This window comes from Spermophilus citellus (genome assembly GCF_964194105.1).
Source record: "Spermophilus citellus genome assembly, chromosome: 15".
NCBI lineage: Eukaryota > Metazoa > Chordata > Mammalia > Rodentia > Sciuridae > Spermophilus > Spermophilus citellus.
The window spans coordinates 92,893,900-92,914,856 of NC_138195.1; the positions used below are offsets into that span (position 1 = coordinate 92,893,900).

Genomic DNA, 20,957 nt, shown 5'->3' on the forward strand with positions numbered 1-20,957 from the left:
AGCCTGACCCGGCAGCGGCCTGGAAGCTTTGGCGCCCTTGGCAGGGAGGTCAGGGAGAGCTCCTGGGGAGGGCAGGACAGTCGTCCTTGGAGCAGGGCCTGGGCGAGGTGGCCAGTGTTACCCAGGTCTCCCTGGGAGGCTGGCTCTGGCCCTTTGACAGGCAGGAAGCACTCACCTGATTCTTCCTACACCCCCAAACTAACGTGTCCTCAAGGACAGTGAAGGGAAGAAAAAAAGCACACAGTTGAAAAAGATAAACCAACGAGGCGGCCCCAGGCATGTGGGGCAAATACTGATCCCATCAGAAAGAAAGCTGTTTCCATCCCCGATCTGCTTTTCCCTTAAATAGAACATTCAGTCATAGCTTCACTATAAAATTGATTTATGGTGTTGAAATAATTTCCGTAGCTGGGGAACTAATTTGATTGTGTAGTATAAAGAAAATGTATGTGGGACAATGGGAAGAACAGAGCTACAATGAATCCAATATATTTTAATCTCCGCAATACAGATTATATTTTCAATTAAGAAGCTTAACTTGGGCGTGTTCGGCTGGCGAGAGCTTCCCTGAGCTCTTCGGTGGGTGTTTATTGGTAGTAAGTCACTGAGCATTAGCCCACGGTCTCCCAATGGCCTCCCGCTAATGGCAAAGTCGATGCATACCCTTGCCGTGGCTGTGTTTGGGGGGAAATTGGGGCTCTCCCTGAGCTAGTCAGAACCAAGAAGTCCTGGCTTTCGAACTGATGGGCCGCACGATGACTGCTTCCCGAAGTCCTGCTCAGGTGAGAAGTGGCTTTGGACCCTCTGTCCTGCTCTCCTGGGCACAGGGAGCCTTCCTTCCTGGAGTCCCTCGAAGGGGCTCACAGCAGACAGACCAGGTCTTCGCTCCATTCGTTCCGTTTCCTCAGTCCTTGGAGTTGCTTCCTCCCTCCCAGCTCCGTGGACCCCTAGGTGCTGACACCTGTCCGCTTGTCTATTCTTAAGCCAACCTGTGAGCGGGAGCTGCATCTTCCTCGTGTTTTACAGGCCGTGGAACCTGCCTACGGGGTCCTTTCAATCCACGGAGAATGAAACAGAACCAGCCCCTGGGCTCAGTGCTCCCAGCCCTGGCTGACTCCGTTCCCTCTCTCCCTAAGGAGCAGGAGGTGCTGGGGCCTGGCTTTGCAGACTCTGGCCCTTGGCGGGCCCTTCCCCACTTGAGGATGGACAGCCCATGACAGCAGGCAGTGGGGAAGGGGAGCGAGAACCTGGCAGGAGGGCAGAGGCAGATGTGGAGCTGGTTTAAAATCTATTTCCAGCCTTTCCAGAGGCGGCTGGGAAGACAGACCAGCCACACATAGGGCTGCCTCCGCCCAAGAGCAGTTGCGTAAGTAGGACCCAATGCCCAGGGCTCCTCACACGCAGCCACGTGGCTGCAAACATGTCAGGTTGGATAGCATCACATCGGGCAGCGTGGACCCGAGTGGGGAACCGGGAATGAGGTCAGCGCCAGGGAAGTGGGTGGGGGCTTGTAAACAGACATCCACGGGAGCAGTGGGCCTGGTGTGCCAGGACGAGGAGTGACCGGGACAAGAGCAGCAGGTGGAAGGTCACAATCCTAAGTTTAAAACCCGGCTGGGACATGGATCATTTGGACACACATTTGTTCTCAAAATATTTATCAAGCACTGAAGCAGGTCAGCCCCAGGCCAGCCTGTGAGAACCCCATCTGGGCTCCACAGGGCTCTGAGTATCTATCTCTCCACCACCTCAGGGCCCTTCCCTAGTTGACTGCCCCTTCGCCCCCAGTTTCTCCAACACTTAGACAAGCTCATCTTTCAAATGCACCTTTGGCCCCACACCACCCCCATCCAGACCCCAGTTTGTCCTCTTTTCAGCCAGACCACATGGAGTCCAGGTCATGTACATATCCCATCTGTGTCCCAACCCCACCTCCCTTGTCACCCTTCCAACATCTACTCTGCTGGAGTCAACAGTGACGTCTTGTCAGCATCCCAAACCCATGTCTGCATCCTCACCAGCCCTGTCATGGCTGATGACCTCTTTTCACAATGCTCTTGTCCCGGAACTTCTCTGACCCCACAGGTGCCTGGTTCCTCTTCTCCCTTCTCCCTCCGCCCCTGTCCTAATATCTCTACCCCCACCACAACTCTTGCTGGTTTCTCTTCCCTCTGCCAGAAGAAGTGCTGGGCTCCCCACGGCATTACCCTGGAATCCCTCTGTGGTGGTTTTGCATCCATTCCCAAGGATTGATTTGTTAACGGACTCAGACCAAGTTTCAAACGTCTGTCCCACATTTTACCTTTCACCCGACCTCAGGCCTCCCTGATGCCCAGATCCTTCTGGCTGGATGTGGGGCCTCACCCCAGGAGGTGACATACTGACTACTCTCCTTGGCTGCACGTGGCTCCCGCCCGTCCTGCACCAGGCAGAAGGCGTCTCCCTCTCTGAATCTCCTTCTTCTCACACCTGCCCAGAACTCAGCCCACCACTCCTTCTTGAGTGGCACAGTTCTTGGCACATGTGGGGTGCCCAATCTCCTTAAAGACTGAGTAGAGAAAGGGAGAGGCCAAGGGAGTTAGCACACCTACAATTGGCACACCCAGGGGCAAGATGGCAAACGGCAGCTCAGGGGCCAAGTCCAGCCACCCACCCGGTGTCTGTGGCCTACAAACACCTGTAGTATAGTGGTTGTAACAGAAGCCAGGTGCCTGCAAAGCCTCTTCACTTACTGTCTGGCCCTTCACAGAAGAGTTTGTTGACCATGGCTGAGCCCTTCAGTATGGAAGGGCAGGGTCTGTTTGTTAACATGGTGTGGTCAAGAATAATCCATACTCAATCACTCTGATATGGACTGGCAACTACCATGTGCAAAGCATGGCACAGCAGGTACAGAATGGTTTTCATGTGGACTCTGCCACCCTGGAGCCAGGTTGTGACCCAGAGGAAATAATGAGCAGTGTAACCTCGGTGGGAGAGAGGCACCTCTTGGTTCTGTGGGCTCACGCAGGTGTTATGGGTGCCAGAGGATTTTCTCACATCAGTAGGGCCGGAAGAAGAAGATGCCCAGAGAGGTCCATGTCCTAATTCCCAGGTCCGCGAGCCGTCATGCTGCATGGTCAGGGGTGTTAAGGTCACCGAAGACAGTGGGAAGCCTCTAGTAGTTCCTCTCCAAGAGGAGCACAACTCAGGCAGCCTGGGGAAGCCTGTTTTGGATGTCTGACCTGTAGAACTGTAAGGAGATAAATGCATCTAATGGAAATTTGTCATAGCAGCACAGGATTCCAGCAGCACAGGATTCCAGCACACTCAGGAAAATCACTGGGTCCCTTCTGAATTTCCTACTTGAACAACACCAGGACTCTGTTTGTTCTTCTGAGCTGAGCCAGGTCTGCTTGCTTCTCCCTGCCCCTGGCCTTCTCTCTTTCCCTTGAGGGCCAGGTAGGGGCCGGGGATTCCCAGGTATCTGTCTGTGGCCCTCAGAGTGGATTGGCACACAGCAGGACTACTGTCCTCCTCTGCCATGGTTTGACATGCGTGGATTTTGTCCTAAGCAGCAGTTTTCTGGAATTCTCACAGGCAATTCCCTGTGACTCTAAGCTTCTGAGGCTGCTTAGCACTTTAGTCACGTGACTCGACAGCCTGGAGGACAGAGAACGGGCCATATTGTCCCTTCAAGCCTGGCCCTTTGCCAGCCTTTGCTTTCCTTTGGCCCTCTGTCCCCATTTAGGGTGTCCGGCCGACTGCCTGGGCAGGGGTGTGGAGTATGGTGGGGAACAACATCAACTATTAAGCCTTGGGTGCTGCCTGTGTTACCCGGTCTCCCCACTTTAGAGCCCAAGGGTCCGATCAGACCACTGATTTTCACAGTAGCTCCCTTAGGTAAAGTCCTGTCCAAGTCCACCTTCTTCCCTGATCCCCACCTTTGTACCCTGTCAGGAGACAGAGCCTCGTGTATGTATGCCTGCCTTCCTTGGAGACCTGTGCCTGCTGGTGCCAACCCAGCACTGGGCACCCACCGGACCCAGCCTGGCTGGATGGGAACAGTTGCAGTCAGTGCCAGCCCGTGGCTGACTCGCCTGGTGTGTGGGACAGCAGGCCTGGGAAGGCTGGGTCTCAGTCCACCTGGACAGAGAACAACAGCATCCCGTAGACTGGGGAGCTGGGAAACAACAGAAAGTACCAGACCGAGGTGCGGCCAACTTGGTGTTCGGGTGGGGCGGCTTCTCCCTTGGTAAGTGATACCTTGCTGAGTCCTTACCTGGTGGAAGGGCGTGGGAGGTTTCTCAGGATACTGCCCTCCTCCTGAGGGCTGTCCTCATGACCTAACCGCTTCCTGGGCCCCCTCCTAAAGCCATCACCTTGGGGGCAGGGCTGCAACATGAATTTGGGGGACACAAGCACTGGCGCAGCTGGAGACTCGTCTTCCCGTGGCCTCTCTGCAGGGTGCCCTTAATAACTGCCCTTGTAAGGTCTCACTCAAGCTCTCCTTCCAGCCTCTCCGAAGGCCTGGGCCCTCCCCAGATGCCTCTGGTTCTTGAACAAAGTACGAGTGGTTTTTCTCTCCCAGTTGTGCTGGGCAGAGGCAGGCAGTTAAATTGTGGCTCTGCAGTGTACCTTCTGGAAGCCCCTGACCCCCAGGAGTACTGGTGATACAGAGGCAGCTGGGAAGCTGGGCTGCGCCCGAGGGGCAGTGCTGGCCTTGGTGCCCTCCTCCTCACATATGGGACACTGAGTTGTGGTGCTGAGGAGGGCCTGGCGCTGGCTGATTTCTTCCTGCCACATGCTAGCCGGGTACCCTGGGTGGGGACCTCATGGTCCTCCTCCTACCTGGAAACTGGGGAGGCTGATCGAGAGCCTGTGCCAGCCCCTGGCTGACGGGGATGGAGGGCTGCCTGAGGGGCACTTGCGCCTCTCCCGTGGCCCAGCCTTCCTCTTGCTGCTGGGCAGTGCCATGTGACGTGGGCCACCACCCTGCACCTGCATCTGGCTCCATGACTCCAGAGCGAGGTGTTGAGCAGAGGAGGCAGGAACGTGCTGGCGGCCACGGGCCCAGCTCTTCCTGCTCCTGCAGAGGGGCAGCCAGCTTAGCTGTGAGCTGGGTCCTCACTGGATCAAGGGACAGAAGGAAAGGGAAAGTATTCTCAAGGTCATGGAGAAGACGTGTGAGGCAGAGGCTGACTCACAGGAGCCCCTGCGGCAGGAGCAGTTGGCTTCCGGTGCCTTCCACCCTGGGCCTCACAGGGCAGAGGTGGGCCAAGTAGAATTACCTGTGGCCAAATCAGTGCACAAGCGCCCACCAGCCACGTCTCCTGGGAAACAGGGACCTTTGCTGTCACCTGCCCATTGTCTCATACTTGCTGTCCTTTAAAGCCTCCTGTCAATAATACAAGGCAGAAGCACCTAGAAAGTGGGTTTCAGAAGGGGCAGGAAGAAGACAGTCTGCGTGGCCCCACGGAGGTTCCCGGGCAGCGGTCCTTCTAAACCATGCTGCAGAGGTGGGAGCTGAAGCCCTGCTCGGCCCCACATCAAGCCTGGTGGGGAGAGCCCTGCCTTGGTCTGACCCAAGGCTCTCTTCAGGTGGCTCCCCAGGATGCTGTGAGCTGCTGTCACAACTGGGTGCCCAGGGAGCTAGCTGCTCTCACCCCTTCACCACGGTTACGATGAAGGAGAGCTGCCGTCAGAGTCTGCTGCAGACACAGGCATTTTTTTAATATCTTTATTTTATTTATTTATTTATTTATTTATTTATTTATTTATTTATTTTTCATGTGGTGCTGAGAATCGAATCCAGTGCACGTTAGGTGAGGCTCTATCGCTGAGCCTCAGCCCCAGCCCCAGACCCGGACACGGGCATTTTTGAAGAACGTTTCAGAGTCAGCACACACAGTGAGCTCTTGGGCCTCGCGAAGCCCAAGAGAGTTCTGGGCTGTGAGATTTCTCTTTCCCACATGTCTGATGTCAGCTGCGCTCTCACGAACATTAACCCCTTTGCCCACTGAGATCCTCCTGAGCGTCATCCGTAGCTCCCAACAATAGCTGCCAGCTGTTGAACTGCCGGGGCTACCAGGTCTTTACAAACACTGCCCCATTCGATCCACTGTGAAGACAACAGTTCAGAGCTGTGATGAACTGGACCAGGGCTGCCCAGCCTGTCTTGAAAACACATCACTCTGCACATGTGAGTGTGGTCTCCTGTTCCTTCTGCACCTTTTTCTTACTTTCCCCGGGGCCTCTCCCACAGAGGCCCACAGGCCTGGGGAGAGTGGAACTAAATGAGTCATGGGTGGCAGTTACTTAATACCAGGGAGGATGAGAAACTATGGAGAATGTGGCTGCTCCCAGACACTCTCAGGCCCCGAGGCCCCCGTGGGCAGAGGATCTTGTCCCAGCTGTTAGCCTGTGGCAGATGAGCCTCCAGCAAATTCCATTAGCTTGCTCAATGGTTGAGGTGCCCTTAGCAGGCCCGGAGAGCACACCAGCATGGACTCCAGGCGGGGCTGGCACATGCTGAGTGTGACATGACTGGAAAGGAACACACTCCTCTGTCCCCGGTCTCCTTTGGGAGTCACTGTCTGAAGCTCCAGGGTTCACTCAGGGTCAGACTGGCTGGCAGCACTTTTCAGCAAGTCTTCTTTATAGAGGATGCACACTGGGTGCTGTAGGGGTCAGACTAGCACAGTGTGCCTCAGGGGATGCAGAGGATGTCAGGGCATGTGCCACATGGCTGTCCTCTGGCCTGTGCAGAGTTATGGGAGAACAGCATTCTCAGCCAGTGGGCTCTGGGCGCGCGGCTGCTGTCGCGGCCGGTGTCTGTTTGTGCCTTGGTGCTCATTTAGTAAGGCCTTGCCTCTTCCTAAAACACATCTGAACAGCCTGGTGCTTTGAGGAGCAAAGGTCAGACGTTTATTCCCAGGTTTATTTGTTTAAATGGAGCTGAGCCGCACTGATGGTGCAGATACGGACAGAGACCACGGCTCCAACTGCCACAGCCCCCGGAAGCTGCCCTATGTCCTTTGCTTCTCGTGCTTTTCTGTTTTATTATGATAAAATATATATGCCATAAAATGTGCCCTTCTAACAGTTTACTAGTGTACAGTTCAGCGGCATTGATGTCACCCACAATGTCGTGCAACCATCCCCACTATTTATTTCCAAATCGTTTCATCGCCCTGAACGGAGAACCGTAACCCCCCTCTCTGACTCTTGCCCCCGTTTCCACGAGTCTGGAACTTGGAAAACAGATGGCGCCCACTATTATTCCTGGCAGGCAGATCTTCCAGGTGGTCCTTGAGACACCCACCCGGGAACAACAGGGGAGCTGTGGGGAAGGAGGGTCTTGGACAGGCAGGCGCTGGGTGAGGGTGGTATGGTCTTGGGTGGGCCAGGACCCTCCTGCCCCCTCCAGCAGAGAGACTTCTCCTTCCCTGGGTGCTGGGACCTGCTGGCGAGTTTGTCTTGGAGACTTTTGTCCCGTTATCCAGGGTGCCTCGAAATCCATCAACGCTTCAACAACTTATGGAGTCGACACAGGTGAACAGGGAAGGGTTGGGGAGGCAGAGGAGGGGGTAGAGGACAGGATGTTTTGAGGTATCTGCACCTGTGCTAATTAACAGATGCATGGCTTCACACAGGGACCATTTTTGTCGGTGAGGGCATTTAGCCCTACTGTCCTTTACGTCTCAAGAGTGCAATCTCCCATTTGCCGGTGTCACTTGTGTACAATAGCTCTCCCGTAGGGTGTTCCTCCTGGTGAACTATAACAATGTCCCAGGACCGGTGTCTCTGTATTCCCCCCTTGCAACTCCTGCACCTCTGGGAGCCCCCATTCTCCCCTACTTCCACCAGTCCAACTTTTCTAGATTACTCATGAGCAAGACCAACTGGTATTTTTCTTTCTGGGTCTGACTTATTTTCACTTGGCCTGATGTCCTCCAGGGTCATCTGTGGTAGAGATGGCAAGATTTGGTCCCTTTCCATGGCTGACTAGAATTCCATTGTGTGTGTCTACCACACCTGTATCCATCATCGACGGACATCCAGGTTAATTCGGTGCCTGGGCTATTGTGACTGTTGCTGCAGAAAACATAGGGCAGCAGATACCATTCTGACATTGATTTCTTTTCCTTTGGATAGACCCAGGGATGGGGTTGCTGCGTCACACAGTACTTCTATTCTTAATTTTTTGAGGAATCTCCCTACTGTTTCCAATAACAGTTATACAAATTTACATTTCCACCAACAGTGTAGAGGGTTCCCTGGGTAGCCCGTGTCTTTCCTCTTGCCCAGCATGGACATTCTGACTAGAGTGAGGTGATTTCTCACTGATGTTTTGATGTGCCCCTTACTGGCAATTAGTGTGTTTGCCTGTTGGCTACTTCTGTGTCTTCTTTTGAGAAGTTTCTGTTCAGGTCTTTTGCCCATCATTTTTTTTTAACATTTTTTTTAGTTGTAGATGGACACGTACCTTTATTTACATTCATGTGGTGTTGAGGATCAAACCCAGTGCCCCATGCATGCCTGGCGAGCACTCTACCACTGAGCCACAGCCCAGCCCCTTTGCCCATCTTTTAATCAGGCTTTGGTTTGGTTTGGTTTTTTGCTTCAAAGGATGTTAGGCCCAAATTGGCAGAGGTATAGTCTGCAAATTCTTGCTCCCAATCTGTAGGTTCTTTTGGAGAAAATATTTGCAGAATGTGGGTTTTGAAACATGGTGCTAAAATGAGATTGGCTGAAGCACACTTAGAGCCTGGTGCTGCAAGCACAGGGAACCCGCCTCCCTTGCTCTCTGAGTAGGTTCATCCCAACACTCAGCACCTCCATTTCAGGGCTCCAAATGGGCCATTATCACCCCTAGATTTTGGAAGTGGCTTTTTAAAGCTTTTTTTGATCCATAAGTTTTATTTTTTTAAAACCACCAACCCACCCACCCCCCACCAAAAAAAAAAAAAAAAAAGATGGAAGAGGGCAATTATAATTGAATCACAGCTTTTCAGGGGTTGGCAAAACATTCTTTAAAGTGCCCACAGGCTCAACACTGCTGTTGCTAGAGTGGGAAGCTGTGGACACACCTCCGTGAGTGGGTGTGGCCATCACTGTGTCCTGATGAGACTCTGCATGGTTTCACACACATCGGGATGGATGCTGCTCAAACAGAGAGGGGAATAGTGCCGATGAGGATCAAGAACATGGAGACGTTGGTGGGGATGTAAAATGCTGTATCTGCCATGGAGAACAGTGTGGCAGTTCCCTAAAAACAGAACTGCTGTGTGATCTGTCAGTCCAGTTCCTGGTGTACGCCCCAAAGAGCTGAATTCAGAGGCTTGAAGAGACGTTCGCGTGAATGTGGTATGCTCTATACAGGCACCAAAATATTGTTCATCCTCATCGAGGGAGGAAATTCCAACACAAGCACCAACATGAATGAAATTGATGATATTTTGCTAAGTGAAATAAACACTCACAAAAGGATAAATGCTGTTATGATTCCACTCATATTTGGTACCCTGAGTTGTCGGATTCTCTTAGACAGAAGGGGGAATGGTGGTTGCAGGGTTGGGGCAGGGGAGGGTGTGTGGGCCTTACTTTGGTCAGATGCAGGCTCCTGAGGGTGGTGGCGGTGACTGTGCTGATACCACTCAAGTATGCACTTAAAAGCCTACCTGGTGCCCTTGATGTTACAGCTGTCTGTTCGTTCACAAAAAAAACGGTCTTTGACCAAGCCCTGCTTTGCAGTGGGAAGGGCCATTGTAGCCAGTGTTGGAAACACAGCTCCAACCAGAGAGCCTTGACCTGTCTGATTCCTAGGAGATGTTGTGGACAACACAGAACCAGGAGACAACAAAATGATTGGCAGTTGCCAGGGGAGGGTGGGTGATCAGGGGGACACAGGATATTTTAGGGCACTGATATGATACTATACTGGGGGACACATGTTGTTCTTCATTGTCTGACCTGTGGGATGCCTGAGACCAGAAGTGAGCCCTAAGGTAAACTATGGTGTCAGGGCTGGTCCACTGGTTGTCACAAACGTGACCCTCTGCTGGTGATGTTGATCGTGAGGGAGGCCATGCACCTGGTGTGTCTCAGTGAGTACGCCAACCCTGTGCTCTCTGCTCAGTGGTGCTGGGACCCAAAGCTGCTGTAAAAAATGAAGTCTTGAAATAGTGGTGGTGATATGGGAGGAGCAGGGCACCGCCCCCAGGCGACAGTCTTGGGTGGAACTTGGCGGCTAGCGAAGCCTGTTGAGGGCCTCTTATCCTGCTCTCTACTTTGTCCATGCTGGCAAGTACCCTGAGTGGAAAGGAAAAGCAACATGATCACAGGATCGACTTGGATCGTGCTGACCGCATGGACGGAGGATCCCAGGGAGGGCAGTGTGATGGTGTGGGATGTGGCCTGGGCCAGGCCTGCCCTGCCCTTCCGGGACCAGGAACGTCTCAGCCTCAGTTTCCTGGTTTGTACAACATCAGGTGATCCATACCGAGGCCCTGTGAGCACAGAACATGGTTCATGTGAACGAGGCCACAGCGCCGTCATAGGAGCTGCCAGTGCACCTGGAACCATCTGGTTGCACGGGCCAGGGGGGTCGCCTGAGAGAGCAAACGGGACCCAGTGGTAGGGTCTGGCCACTCTTGGAATTGCTGCCTTTGGCCCCAAGGATTTCTTGACCACATGTGCTTTTCAGTGAGAACGGGGACAGAATGTGTGCGGGTCTGCAGAGCAGGAGCCAGATGAGCAGACCAGGCCTGTGACCTCTGTCCCTGGGTTGGGACCCTGCTATGGGGGCCCAGCCAGAGTGCAGAGCAGGTCTGCCTTGGAGTCTCTGTGGTCCTGTCCACCTCGCAGCCCAGTCTGCTTCCTCCAGGGCTAGTGGGCAGAAATGCTCAAGGCAGTCTGGGGTTTAGTTAAGAGCTTGATGGATGTTTAAGCCTTTATTGATTTGAAAAAGAAATTGAGAAGTCTTGGACGAAAAGAACTCTTGCTAGTGCAGAGAGCAAAGTAGCAATTTACTCTTTTGGCTTTGGGGCTTTCTGACCATAAGCAACCTCTGCTTTGGAGTCCCCAGGCCACCCCACCCACCCCCTCTGCCCACCCACAAATGCATGCAGACTGTGCCCCACATTGCCGGTCACTCCACAACCTTCTAGCGTGATTCCCAGAAAGTTCTGGTGACACTGGCCTTCCCACTCTTTCCCAAGCCCTGAGAACACAAGGCCGTTCCCCAGGGCCCAGCTTCTGTGTGTTCATTACACCCCCCGCCCCATGCCAGGAGTCTTTCTCCCAAGTCACCTCTGTGCGTGTGGCTTCGGTTTCCCAGCCGAGGTCCCACGATGGCAGCTGCTGACTCTCTAGTCACTGCCTTGATGACAGAGCCACCCTGCCAAGCGTGGGCTGTGCAAGAGGACCCATCAGCCAAAATACAGCATCCCTCTCCCTCCTTCCCTTTGAGTGATGATCTCTGCGTCTTTTTTATCTCTTCACCTCAAGTTGCCTGCGATTCCCAGCATTCCTGAATTATGCGGAAATCATTTTAAGGCAAATTTCCAGCTACTACTACTTGACTCATTGTCCTGCAGGGATGAAATCTGTCACTTTTAATTTGTTTCCTTTTCTCCGCCCATTTTGGGCAAAACATTTTTGTTAAAGGATGCATTTTTCCCCCAAAGGGAGTTGTTTTAACGCCAGAAGTATTTAAATGCCCTCATATTGAACTGTACAATCTAATTATATAACTTAAAGTAAGTTTAGGGAAGGAATAAACAAAACCCCACAGCGTCACAATTTGAGAAATGGAGCTTTGTATTCCAGTGGAAATCCAATGTCTTTCTCCATATTTTTTCCTCTTTAGTAATGAGGCACCTCATCTTGAGTTTTATTGGCAGCAAACACTGGGTAACAGAGATTCTAGAAATGCCTGAGGCTCTGTCATAATAGTCATTTTAGTGCCTGTGATGGTGCCAGGAGCTTGTAATAGTCAAATTGGTTTCTGATTACTTTCCACTTGCTAAGTTCCCCTCTTCTCAATTAACACATAATTATTTAGGACTGTGCTGCTGATGGTGCTCCACATCTCGCCTCCCATCAGGCAGCCTTTGAGATGGTCTCCTGCCAGAGCCACAGGCAGCCCCTGGCCCTTTTGTGCAAGACAGGGTGTCATGTGGACTGAGAAGCCAGGCTGGCTGGACACCCCCCAGAAACATCACAACCCAAGAGGCTTAACATGTGCCCAGTGTCTCCTGCAGGCGCAGCCTTCCCAGTCCACTCCCCGCCCGAGTCCCCAAGACAGCAGAGTGCAAAAGTCATCAGACATGTCTTTCCCTCATATCAAATGGGACTTAAAATTTTTTGAAGTGTCGTTGGAGATCATAGCGTTCTGAGACTTGTATGATGTGGTCATATCTCTTTCTCACCTCTGTCTCCAAGTTAAGAACAAAACCAAGCCTATGGATTCAAAGTTCTGGGAGCTTGGAGGTGCCACAGCTGTGTGGCTTTCTCTCTGGTGGAACGTATGAAAATCTCGAGAACTTGAGTCACTTCTTCGTTTATTGTAACATTTATTTTAAAGTGACAAATACTGATGGTATACGTTAGGGGCACCCTGTCTGGTGTATGCAGACCTGTGTGTCAGTTAAGTCAAGATGATAGACACACCCGTCACACCTCACATGAGGATCACATGTTCCTGGTACTGAGCAACTTACTGAAGGTCGTGTGGCCCAGCGTCTATATGAACCTGAAGCCTTTGGCTGGCAGATGGAACAGGACAGAGACTTCAGTTGTACACAAGTGTATGTGTGCCGCCTACACTTAAACTCACATGTGACATGTCAGGACTTAACTGTGTGTTGTTTCAAGTGGAGCTCACCAGGGTTAAATGTCCAGGGTGAAAGAGAAAGAAGACAGGAAAACTTCCCGGATTGGTTTGTTCATTTGTTTGATGAATTATCTGGTCCTGGGAATGAACTGCCTCCATTTACCACTGGCCCCAAATTGTTAAAAGTGGGTAATGCTAGGATAAGCATGCTGCTTCTGACTCCCTGGACACAGGGGTTACCGAGAACAGGGACGAATAAAATCGACTGGATTGAGGCTCAGTGGTAGAGTTCTTCCCTAATGCACTAGAAGCCCTGGGCTCATCCCCAGCACCACCAAAAGAAGGAAGGAAGGAAGGAAGGAAGGAAGGAAGGAAGGAAGGAAGGAAGGAAGGAAGGAAGGGAGGGAGGGAGGGAGGGAGGGAGGGAAGGGAGGAAGGATAATAGAATAAAAATAAGACTTGCAGGCTTCTTGCCTTATGGCATTTTGGACCTTCTTAGGATGACATAATTTGCCCTTGATTCTCTCTGCATTATTTATCTGTAGGTTTGATTTTATCTTCCAAATTTTTAGATTATAAATAAATCCTTCCTTAGATTAAAAATGATTGGAAAGAACTCTATTAAATGCAGGCTTACCCTGTTTTTAATCATTTGGGACAGTGTCCTTGACAACATTAAAATTTTCATACCATCGGCTTTGTTTCTCAGAAGTTTCCTAATTCTCCTGGCTCAGAATGAGACATACCTTGTTTAGTGATTGATCTCTTCCCCTGAAGTCCCTGAATTTTCTGGAAGAGTGGAAGCAGCTCTTGCCTTTCCAGTTCCCTGGTCTCTGCAAACACCTCTCCCGTTCCCTGGGTAGTGCCCAGCCTGGCCTCTTTGTGACCTGAGGCTTCCCCACTACACAGTTGAGTGGGGAGAACAGACGCTCAGCTTGCCGGGCGGAGGACTCCACCTCTTCACTGGAGCCAGCTCAGGGTGTTTTTGATTGTTTCTGTTTTGTTCTTTTTGGGGAAAGTCCTGGACTCACACCTTGGCTCAGAGAGATCTCTTAGCACATCATAAACTAGTGGCTCCTTCAAGCAGGGCCTTCTAGAATATGTGCGATGGCAGGAGGTTCTTGTAGGCATACTGGGGGACCCTGATATGTAAAAGACAAGGTTCTTGCCATCAAGGAACAAGCACCAGAGAGGAGAAAGGAATGAAGGCAGTCAAGAGGAGAAGGGAGACAACACCCAGCCATCCCTGCAAATGCCTAATGAGAACGGGAGTAACCGGAACCTGAAAGGAGTGGAGCCCTGCCACCGGCCACCAAAGGTCTTCATGAAATTCAAGGACTCTGGGAGAGCAAGAGGCTACAGAAGGAACACTCTGGCCTCCCTGAGCCCCCCAGCTGGGTCAGAGTCTGACCAGCTCACCCATCTGGACCAGCTCACCCATCCATACACTCACTCTTGCATGCATTCCTGGGACAGTTACCTAGTGAGCATATCCACGTGCCAGGTGCTGAGTAGACACGGGGTCCTCAGAGCACTAGTAGGTGTACCCACTGCCTTTGAGATTGCTGTCATTTATTCCTGGTCTGGAGGACTTCCTAACCCTGGGCCAACTCCCGCAGTGTCTGGCATAAACAGAGCTGCATCAGGGACTGAGAGGCAAGCCCACTACACCCACCGTCCCTCCAACTGACTCCCTGGAAAGCAGTGGCCATCTTGCCTTGCGGAGTCCAGCGCAGCCCTTGGTTCTGTCTGGAGAGGTATCCTGCCCTCAGTCCAGGTTCATGGCTCTCCTGTGATCCTCCTCCTGCTCCTCTGCTACTGAAGGCGATCGTTATGCTCAGATTCTAATGGGATTTCCTTATTTATGCTCCCCAGTTTGATATTTATTAGAAGCAACTTATTAATCACATTGGATAATAGATATTCTTACCTAAAAGTCTCTGCTTATGTTCCTTTTTGCCTAGTTAGCTAATTGATTTATCTTCAAATGGTCTCGAGAACGTGGCTAGGTTTTTCATCCCAGCGAGTGTGAAATGGAAGATGTTGTTTGTGTTTGTTCTGGATGGTTCTAGCAAGTGACACCACCCTTCCTGCACTGAGCCTGAGCTTCCTCTGATCTTTATTTACTGCCCTGATTATGGTTTTCATGCCATCTCTCTTTTAGTTTTCCTCATAGAACTTACCTTCTGTATTATTTTCTCTCTCCTTGCTTTTAAAAAAATTTATATTAGAATCTATCTCTCCGCACTGCTCTTTTACAGTTGATGGTTCATTAAAAAGTTTTTGTTCAGGCTTTATATCATTTCAGCATGATATTTTTTTTTATAAAAAGAAAAAAAAAACATTTTAAGAAATATCTTTATTTAGCTAACTGGAATTGTTTCAAAGCTTAATTAGAAGTAGCATATTGCAACTATTTGGGTGCTATCTTGAGGCAAAATAATTACCGTATAATAATAATGCATGTTCTAGTAAACTTGTCATTATTGTCATAGAGAGCTGGAGACAGTGTCTTCTTTGAGTTCATAGGGACCCTGTTCTAAAGCTGAAGGAAAAAATTAAGGGAAAAAATGTTATGGTCTGTGCTTTTGAGCTTGGGAGCCTACCCTGGGGTTCGGGAAGCTGCTGCCCAGGGCATGGTCTGTAATTCCCAGGGTCAATACAGTGTGCATCCCCAGTGGCCATCTGCATACAAGTGCTGAGCATCAGGTGGGTAGGATGGCCCGTCTTCTCTTTAGCCTCATGTCTTTGCTCTAAGGACTGAACGTGGGGCAGCAGACCCCAGTCCAAGACCAAGCACCAACCAGACTTCCCAGGCCTCCTACGCACATGAGGCAAGTCCTGTTTTCTGTAATGTTTTCCCTGGGTTCTACACAAATTTGTCAGGATGCCCAAATGTAGTATTTTCAGTTTATTTTTTTTTTAAGGCAATTACAAATTTCAGCAACAAGAGCTATTTTTCAAATTTAACTGGGCATTCTCTATTTGCAAAATCTGGCAGCCCTGGAGCTGATGGGTGCTGCTGCCCAGCTGGGCACTGGGTGATGGACAAGGCAGTGATCCCCACAGCCCTCCATTAACAGCTACTTAAAGACACTCAGTCCTCCATTCCGGCTGTATTTTAACATCGCCAGGGAAGAGCCCAGATCAGTCTGTCTGAAGCTTTCTTCCATGACTGAGAGCAAGCTCCAGCACTGGGGGGTCCCTGTGGCACACCCGTATGGGCCCTCCCTCCAGCTGATAGGCGTCTTGCGGAAATGGTGTCTGCATGTCCCCTTTCTCAGAGCTGCAGGCAGGATGAGTGGGAGAGACACTGTGGGGAAGTATGCACTGGGCGAGGTGGGGTGGCACCCCTTCCTCCCTCCTCCCACGCACACTGGCCTTGAACACCTCTGGGATGGCAAGGGCAGGGCACTTCTCCAAGAGAGCTGAGCTAAAGAGAGAGAGAATGCTGTCAGAGAGCAGCAGGTGGTAGTAAGTAACCTAGATCTGCCTTACACTCTGGCTGCTTCCTGCTGTCTGAATGGAGCAGTGTAATTAAGTTCATTATCTGTGACCTGATGCCAGTTCCTCCTGCAGCCTTGTCTTTGCAGGGGGAGAGGGCCCTTTGCAAAGAAGGAGCTGGTCGAAGCTTTATGTCAACACTTTTGAGGGTTGTAAAACAAATCTACTGAATGAGTGAGCTTGGGAAACACAGTACTCTGCTGTCATTGGGGACAGCCCAAATTGCGAATCTCACCACAGGAAAGACAACGCCAAGGAATTGAAGACCGTGCTTCAAATGGAATATCATTAATGATTCAAGGAATTGAAATCCCAGTGAAAATTCTTATCAAATAACTTCTCTATCCACTAAAAATTGTAAAGAGGGTCCAAATTAGCCTGTGGCTCATGGGGCAGACGATACTGAAACCAGCCGTACATCCAACATAGTGGTGCTGCACCAAACCCATTCCTAGCCTGCTTGTGTGTATGCTGACAGCACTTTCAAATTTATGGCTTTAAAAAGCCAGCTAAGCAAAGATCATTTAATAATAAAATATTAAGGCATTGCAACTCCAAGAAAGGATTTTATTTGCACCTTTTTTTTAATTAGATTTTTTTCCAGTAATACTTCTCAAATGTTACTTTCAGAGCTGTTATTTTGGTGTTTCCTTCATTCTGCATGTCCTAATTTCCTTGATTAAATTTGGAGAACATCTGCATAGAATTTTGTGAGCTTTTCATTGGCCAAACCTTCCAGCTTTGCACAGGACTTGGAGGCTTCACATCCCAGACAGTCTGGGGTGGTGTCTAATTGAAATGCCAAGCCCACAGAGGTGCCAGAGCCTGAGTGTGTAATTATGTAATTTTCTCTTGATCTTTCAGAGTCTTCCTGCGAGCGATTAATCAGTATGCAGATATGCTGAACAAGAAATTTCTGGACCAAGCCAACTTTGAGCTACAGGTAAGAGAAGAGGCAGACGCGACCTTTGCGGAGGAATCGTGTTAAAACAAATGGCTGATGGGCGCTCCGTGGTTTATATTCCTAATCCTTGAACTTAATTGGTCTCCATCCGAGGTGTGGAAATGAAATTTACAGTGTGTACTATTGCAGCTGGAGGAGCGAAATGACGCCTCCAGGGCGTTTGCTCAATTTAGCAAGTTAGGAGATGGAGTTGTTTCAGAGAGAATCAGAGTGACAGGCAGGAACTCCCCGTGCAGGAGGCCCGAGCCTCAGTGTGTGGCTGCCAAGATCTCTGCCTGTCCTGAGGCGCAGAAGAGGGATCCGCATTCAGCTTGCTGTAGAGCTGTGTTCCCCTGATACTGTCTCCTGGCTTTGTGCCAGCTATGTCCCCAGCCCCAGGGTTGTCATCACCTGGTCCACCAATTTCAGAAAGATCTCATTAGTGCACTGCTTGTGTGTGTGTGTGTGTGTGTGTGTGTGTGTGTGTGTGTGGCAGGCGTATGGTGTATGCACCATCAGGGTGGCACAATGCCCTACTGTGCATCAGTGGCTCTCAATCCCGTTGCACTCCAGATGTGTTTTTGTTAATGGTGATTTTATTTCTCATTATTACTTAAAATATTTTCCAAAAGTCTGCAAATAAAAAAGAATACAAATGGTATTTTTATTTTCTGGGTAGGATTGCTCACCGAGAAGGACCCTGAAAAAAAATGTATATACTCTCAGCAGCTAATCCAAAAATGTGTCATCAGATAATAGAAATTAGACACCTGTGACCTCTCCCATACATCCAGCCTCCAGAAAATGCACAGCTCACGCGATACATAGTGTTTTAGGTGAAGTTCTGAGGCATGTACACTTTATTTCTTTTATAGTTTTTTAATTTTAAATTTCTAATCTATCAGGCTTATACAATATTATAGTAATAATATACCAGGTAACAATGTGACTTTTATAATTTTTTATCATCTTCCTGCTGATGCTTGTTTTCACCTCATAGACACAGACATGTCCTCTGTGGCAGCCATGCACGGGCAGTGCCTGGGGTTTACAGGGAAGTTCCTCCTGCCCCTTACAGCTCTTGTCCCTGCTCTGGAATAGCAGCTGTGACTAATTGCCACGTGTTCTCCCTGACCCTTCATGTGCTTCTGCAGTCCCCCACCTGTTGCCTGTTGCTTTTAACATGAATTAGTTCCTATTTTGTGTCTGCAGTCCAGTCATATTCTGCAATACAATGTATAGCACTCACCCAGCATTTCTATGCTGACTACCTAGAAGCTGCTTCCAGTTTATCACCACCCTAGACCTGCTGCCCCGAGTTGTGAGACCTGTGTGTCACCGTGCAGGCGTGGGCGCAGATAGGTTAATGGCCAGGTGAGCTAGGAAGGTTTAAGCCCGATGGAAGAGATGAGCCGCTCTCCCAAAATGCTATAGCCCTTTGCAATCTCCCCAGTCTTCTTTGACAGCAGCAGAATCTTCTCTAGCACCAACTTCTTTCATATTGTAGATTTTTGTTTTATTAGCATTTTCCCAAGGACTAGTTAGCTTGAGAATACCGTCCAGCTACAGAATTTCAACTGCGAACTGTCTAATCATCTCCTCTGCTTATTTTTCTGTTGGGCTGTGTGTGTATGTGTGTGTGTGTGTGTGTGTGTGTGTGTGTGTGTGTGTGTAGATACACACATCTCTATATAGATATGTATGTGGGTATATTGATCTATACATCTATCTATATGCATACACATATATACAATGTTGGAGTCCTTGATATAACCTGGTTATGTGTTTAAGCTTCTGCTTAAGAATACTTAGTTTGTCTCTGTTCAAATTTGACATTTGTTTTACAGCTATTTGGTTTTGTTTTGCTTGGCAAATCCTTGCTGCTTGTTATTTTATTTTTGGTGGGGGGTACCCGAGATTGAACTCAGGGGCACTCGGCCACTGGGCCACATCCCCAGCTGTATTTTGTATTTTATTTAGAGACAGGGTCTCACTGAGTTGCTTAGCACCTCGCTGTTGCAGAGGCTGGCTTCAGAGTTGTCAGCCCCTTCCCACTTTCTTAGCTTTCTGAGGGTGCTCCATCTGGGCTTGAGACAGCTAGCTCGGGGTGAGGCTCTGACGTCACTCTGCTCCACGTATCATGATGGCTCAAGGCTCTGGAGAGCATGGCTGCACGCGCATGCCTGAAAGCTCCTCTTGCTGTGTACCTGCCTCTCTAGGCCCCGCCAGTGGAGCCTGTTCTTTCCGATTCATTTTCTAATGTAAAATTATCTTGGCTATTTTTGTGAATTTCCTCTTCCCTATGACGTTCAAAATCAGCTAGTTAGATTTCTATTTTAAACACATATTGCTTGGATTTTAACTGGGAATTCTGCTGAACTTATAAATAAACTTGGTTTGGGGGACTTCACCCTACCTGTGTTTTCCTAACCCCTATTGGAATATGTGTGACGGTATTTGTGTCCTTCATGAGGTTTTCGGATTCGATCTGGACTGGCCTTGCACATGGCAGGCTGGTGGATTCCTGTGTGTTGCAGTCATGGTTGTTGGGAGGGGTCCTTCTTCCCAGAACATCAGTGACAATGCACTTTATATTGCTGCATGAGTTTGGCCCCTGGACTCTCAGCCTGAACCCCAACACACTAAAAGCCATGTGCTCTTTAGGTTCAGCATGGAGCCTGCACCTTGGCAGATGTGACGAACCTGACTCTTGTTTTGGGGAGTCATGGTGATATACCATGAATGCTTCTGGCTCCACAGTAGTCCTGGTCCTTAGAAGAAAATGAGTGAGGAGCTAGTGACACTGTCATTTAAAAAGAAACGCCCTGTGTTGGTGCATTGTCTTTAAATGCATAAGATCTGACATTTCATGAATTCTGGGACCATGCACACAGCGGGCCTGTCCTGCAGAGGTGCAGACTGTGGTTCTCAGCATGCAGCTGATGATGGCCAGGGTCCTTGGAGTGCTATGGCAGGAGGACATAGGTGGGAGGGGTCATTTTGAATAGTAGGGGATAGGAAAGGTAGCAGAATACAACAGTCACTAATATGGCATTATGGAAAAATGTGGATGTGTAACCGATGTGATTCTGCAACTTGTATTTGGGGTAAAAATGGGAGTTCATAACCCACTTGACTCAAATGTGTGAAAGATGATATGTCATGAGATATGTAATGTTTTGAACAACCAATAAAAAAAAAAGAAAACAAAAGAAAAGGAACAACTTGGGAGGGGTCCTCCTTCCCAGAGCATCAGTGACAATGTACTTTAGATTGCTGCCTGAGTTTGGTCCCCTGGATTCTCAGCCTGAACCCCAACACATTCAAATCCATGTGCTTGTTTGTGGGTGGGAGCCCCCCTGCTATAAGAAGAGGCCAGAGCAGCAGGGCCCTTCTGGCAGTGAAGATGCATGAGCTGTGAGGCAGGGGTACCTGCCCAGTGTCACGTGTGGCCTGCAGCTTTGGGCATGTCTGCAGCCCCCTGTGGGGCAGGACAGGCTGTGGCTCCTGGGCGCTGTGGCAATCGGAGGCAGAGATGTGCTACCATAGAAGGTGCCCATTCCCAGGCAGGATCCAGCAAATGGAGCCCACACTCTCCAAGCCTATGAGTGCCCCTAAATGTCCATGCCCCTCACAGGTAACTAAAACCACAGTCCATCCATACTTACTTCAATATGACTCTGAAACTCATTT

General features: G+C 50.0%; 1 protein-coding gene across 4 annotated transcripts in view; it reads left to right on the forward strand.

The window, feature by feature from the left end:
* Window positions 1–20,957, forward strand: part of DOCK1 (dedicator of cytokinesis 1) — a 458,484-nt gene that overhangs the window by 350,296 nt on the left and 87,231 nt on the right. For all 4 annotated transcript variants that reach the window (XM_081267092.1, XM_081267094.1, XM_081267093.1 and 1 more), the window contains exon 30: window positions 17,186–17,264. In XM_081267092.1, the coding sequence (XP_081123218.1) occupies window positions 17,186–17,264 (79 nt within the window). The remainder of the gene's footprint in view (window positions 1–17,185; window positions 17,265–20,957) is intronic.